This window comes from Fulmarus glacialis, unplaced genomic scaffold (assembly GCF_000690835.1).
Source record: "Fulmarus glacialis isolate BGI_N327 unplaced genomic scaffold, ASM69083v1 scaffold1341, whole genome shotgun sequence".
NCBI classification, from domain to species: domain Eukaryota; kingdom Metazoa; phylum Chordata; class Aves; order Procellariiformes; family Procellariidae; genus Fulmarus; species Fulmarus glacialis.
The window spans coordinates 41,980-45,605 of NW_009190665.1; the positions used below are offsets into that span (position 1 = coordinate 41,980).

The 3,626-nt window shown below is 47.2% G+C and overlaps 1 gene segment (V, D, J or C); it reads right to left on the reverse strand.

The window, feature by feature from the left end:
• Positions 1-2,730: 2,730 nt before the first annotated feature.
• LOC104082810 lies at positions 2,731-3,194 on the reverse strand. The segment is given in 2 exon segments: positions 2,731-3,047; positions 3,152-3,194. Coding segments are annotated over 2 exon segments (360 nt in total).
• Positions 3,195-3,626: the final 432 nt, after the last annotated feature.

Here is a 3,626-nt window from a genome sequence, read left to right on the forward strand (position 1 = left end):
AAATTATAAGCATGGAATTTACTGACTTGAAGACTCTGTCTTTATTATTAGTCCACTGAAGTGTGAAAGACAGAGAGGAAGGTATCTTCCAAGGCCAAACTAAAGCTGCAAGAAGAAATTGCAGCAATGATGTTTTCAGAGAAGATGGCTGGGCCTGTGGGAATTGAGGTTCTTTAGGTGGGGGATGGACTGCCATTGAGGAGAGGAAATGACGCACTCGAATTGCATGACACTCACATGGACATGGGACTGTGAATACCATTGCCACATAAATGAACTTTTACTCTGGCTCTGCTCCCAGCTGTCTGGCTGAGCAGTGCTGTGTCACCGTTTCCATATGTTGCCTGCTTTAGTCTGCAGCTTTCTCTTCTAAATGGCCTTCACAACCCTTTCTCAGGGCCGTCTTTTCAAGAGTTGCCCAGTGTAACAGATCCTTGTCTGTAACAAGGGGTCCTAAGGGATATCGGTGTTAAAAGCAGTCATCATCATAATCGTTAAGACGGGAGTGACCAGTGATGAGTATCACCAGTATCTCTGTCGGACCTGGATTTGAAGTCTTCCAGGCTAGATTTTCAGTGCGAATATCCTCCTCCTGTGCTCTCTCCCTGCCATTTGCTTCATTTTTGCTAGCTCAGACTGTAATTGGGAAAGTATCTATATTCAGCAAAGACGATCTGTGTTACTGTATAATTCAGCTGTCATTACCATCACCCACAGGAGTGCTCCTTTTCCCCAGCATTATACCAGCTGAGTTGTAGCACGCTGCATTTCTTTGCTGTTCTCTCTGTCCATATTTACATTTACATACTCAGCATAACCCTGTGGGGATGTTTTAGAGGCAGGAAGGTGCAATCGCAGTTCTCTGCGTTTGAGAGGAAGCCTGCGGCTCAGGGTACAGCCAGCTTTCTGTACAGGCTGCCTGTGGTCTGCCAGTTCTGTGGAACTGCCAGTAGGCACAGTAGTAGGTACCCTCATCGTTGGAGTTGATGTTATTGACTGAGAAAGTGCAGACGTTTGTACCTTTCTTCGAAGAAGAATACTTGCTCTTATAGGCATTGTCATCGTAAGAAACTGCACCTGATCCGATATACAGAATCCGTTCGGGAGCTTTGGAGGGTATATGTCGGTACCAATGTATATACGCAGACCGGAAATCAGATATGCCCTCGACTATACACTCAATCCGTGCAGTTGTAGTTTGCCTTTTGGTAACGGATCCTAGACTCTGCTTCAGAAGCGCTTGTGCTTGTCCGTCTAGAAAGAAGAAGAGAAAACACAACATGCGCTCAGCCCGCTATTCATTCGCACTCGTAAATACGGGCTGACCCCCGCGGCCGCCCCGCGCCGTGCCGTGGTGACAAGGGAACCTACGAGAGCAGGCCGCAGCCAGGGCCAGGAGCGGGAGCAGCAGCATCCCGAGGGCTCTCGCTGGCGTCTGCCGCCGGCGGGAAGGCGACAGCTCTCCCGGCGGGGACGGAGGCTGCGGCTGAGGAAAGGAAATGACTGACTTGGGCACCAGCTGGAGAGGCAGCAGGTGGGTGATGTTGAGATAAAGCAGCGTGACTGAACCCTGCTAAACGTTAGCAGCCTGATCATGGCTTTTACACAAGCGGCACAAACTGACCTTCTCTCTCTCTCATGCACACACACAAAATCACCTTGCCTCGTTTACAAAGTAATTTTGTAGTCTGAAGCAATTTTACCACTGCTCTTAGACTAGTTGAAGGCTGCTAAACAATGCCTGGGGTCAGACACTTTTCCTCAGGTCCACTGCCAATAAAAGGAAAGAAAAAAAGAACACGGAACTTAATGAATTTGAAGGCTCTCAAATTACTGCCCATCACACAGGTTGAATGCCAAAGGCCAGGAAAATACACAGCAGCCATTTGGGAGCTCAGAAGCGGGATTGCTGCCCTTGTAACTGCTTCTTAGCGTAGGTACGGTGAGACGCCACACCTCAGGGCGGCATCTCCAAATGTACCTTGTACCAGAGACTGGGAAAACTGGGTCCTTCGGGATCAGAACACAGTGGTCCTGTGATTTTAACAATCAGTTGTTTGGACGTAAACAGAAGAGGTGTGAAATAACTTAAATTAATGTCTTTCTGTTTGCACAATGGAAGTATAAATATCTGTTGTATAGTTGCTGTTTGTTTTGCAGGCTTGCTGCCGTGTTGGATGAGAAGCCCCACTGAAGACAATTAAGAGACTTGTATTTTAACTTAATTGAAGGTTATGATCAGCTCCAGATGGAAAACAAAGAGAAACTAAAACAAGGTTCTCTACCAGCAGAGAAATACAAAATGGGTATATTATATCTGCAGTCCTGTGTGGTGCTTCAAGTTTATTTTCACTTGTATCCTTCTATTCTGCCACACAAATGATGTAACTGGGGATTTATTCCAAAGATGTAGCTTGAAGTGTAGTGGGAATAGAAAAATTTTTCCTTCTTTTAGCTCGCCCACCCACCCAGAGGCAATCCAGCCAGACCTATGAAAATGCTCTTTTTGTTGGTAAAGTGAAATAACAGCTCTGCTGGCGCTGGCTGCAGTGCGCGTCTGCAAAGCGTGCACTAGCTCAGCAGCGTCTTTTGTATCTGGCTGCCTGTCCAGCGTGTCTGATTCAAGGCTGATGGGGAAAGTAGGGTGGGGATGTTCCTGCATGTTGTCAAACACTTCAGGATCTGGCTCAGAAAGCAGAGCATGTCTTTGTGCGGGTCCCCTATGGCTTTCTACTGCTGTGCATCCCACCTAGCACAGTAGTAGGTAGCGGAGTCTTGCAGAGTTACTTTGATCACTGTCAGGGTGCAGAGGGACTTGGCGGGGTCCTTCTCGATACTAAATTTCCCCTCGTCGGACTTATTTTCAAGGAATACCCTGGAAGACATGTAGGCAATGCGCTCGGGAGCTGCGTTAGGCCTCTGTCGGTACCAGTGAATGAAAACGTTGTTAAAATCAGGATCGGAGACGCGGCAGTGGATTAGCACCGTTTTGCTTTCTGGCTTGGTGATGGATATTGGGGTTTGCTGCAAGACTTGTGCAGAACAGCCTGTGTGAAAGAAAGAGAAAAATTAGAAACATGAAGCTGAGATAAGAGAGCGTCCCCTTTGCCACTGGCAGACGTGCAGGCATTGGAGTGAGCAGGGCATGTACAAGAAAAACCAGCCGCCAGGATGAAAGCGCTCAGCAGCCACATTGTCACTGCCCTCCTTATGGCTTCCTTACGGGGACAGGGCCAGGGCCAGACTCAAGTGGTGGCAAGGCAGATCTGAGCGGCAGTAAACCATCCAATGAGGCTGTGCCAGCTGCGGATGTGTTAAATAATTATGCACAAGCCATTTCCTTTGATTAACACTTAAATAGAAGGCAAACAAAAAAACCCCGAAAAAACACCCTTGTAAGAAGAGAGCTTACTACTAAGGCAAATACGTTTTTTTTTCCTTTTTTTCCCCAAGGAATTTGCTTAGATGATGAGTAAAGAGTCACCTTTTTTTTCCCCCTCAACATATGATTTATGTGCGCTAGCTTTTAAAGTCAGTTCTTCATATCCGGATTTCTAAGGTACATTGGCTGTGAGAGGATGGAACAGAAGAGATGCCCCTCGAAAGCAGGCAAAATTGCTGCCCTA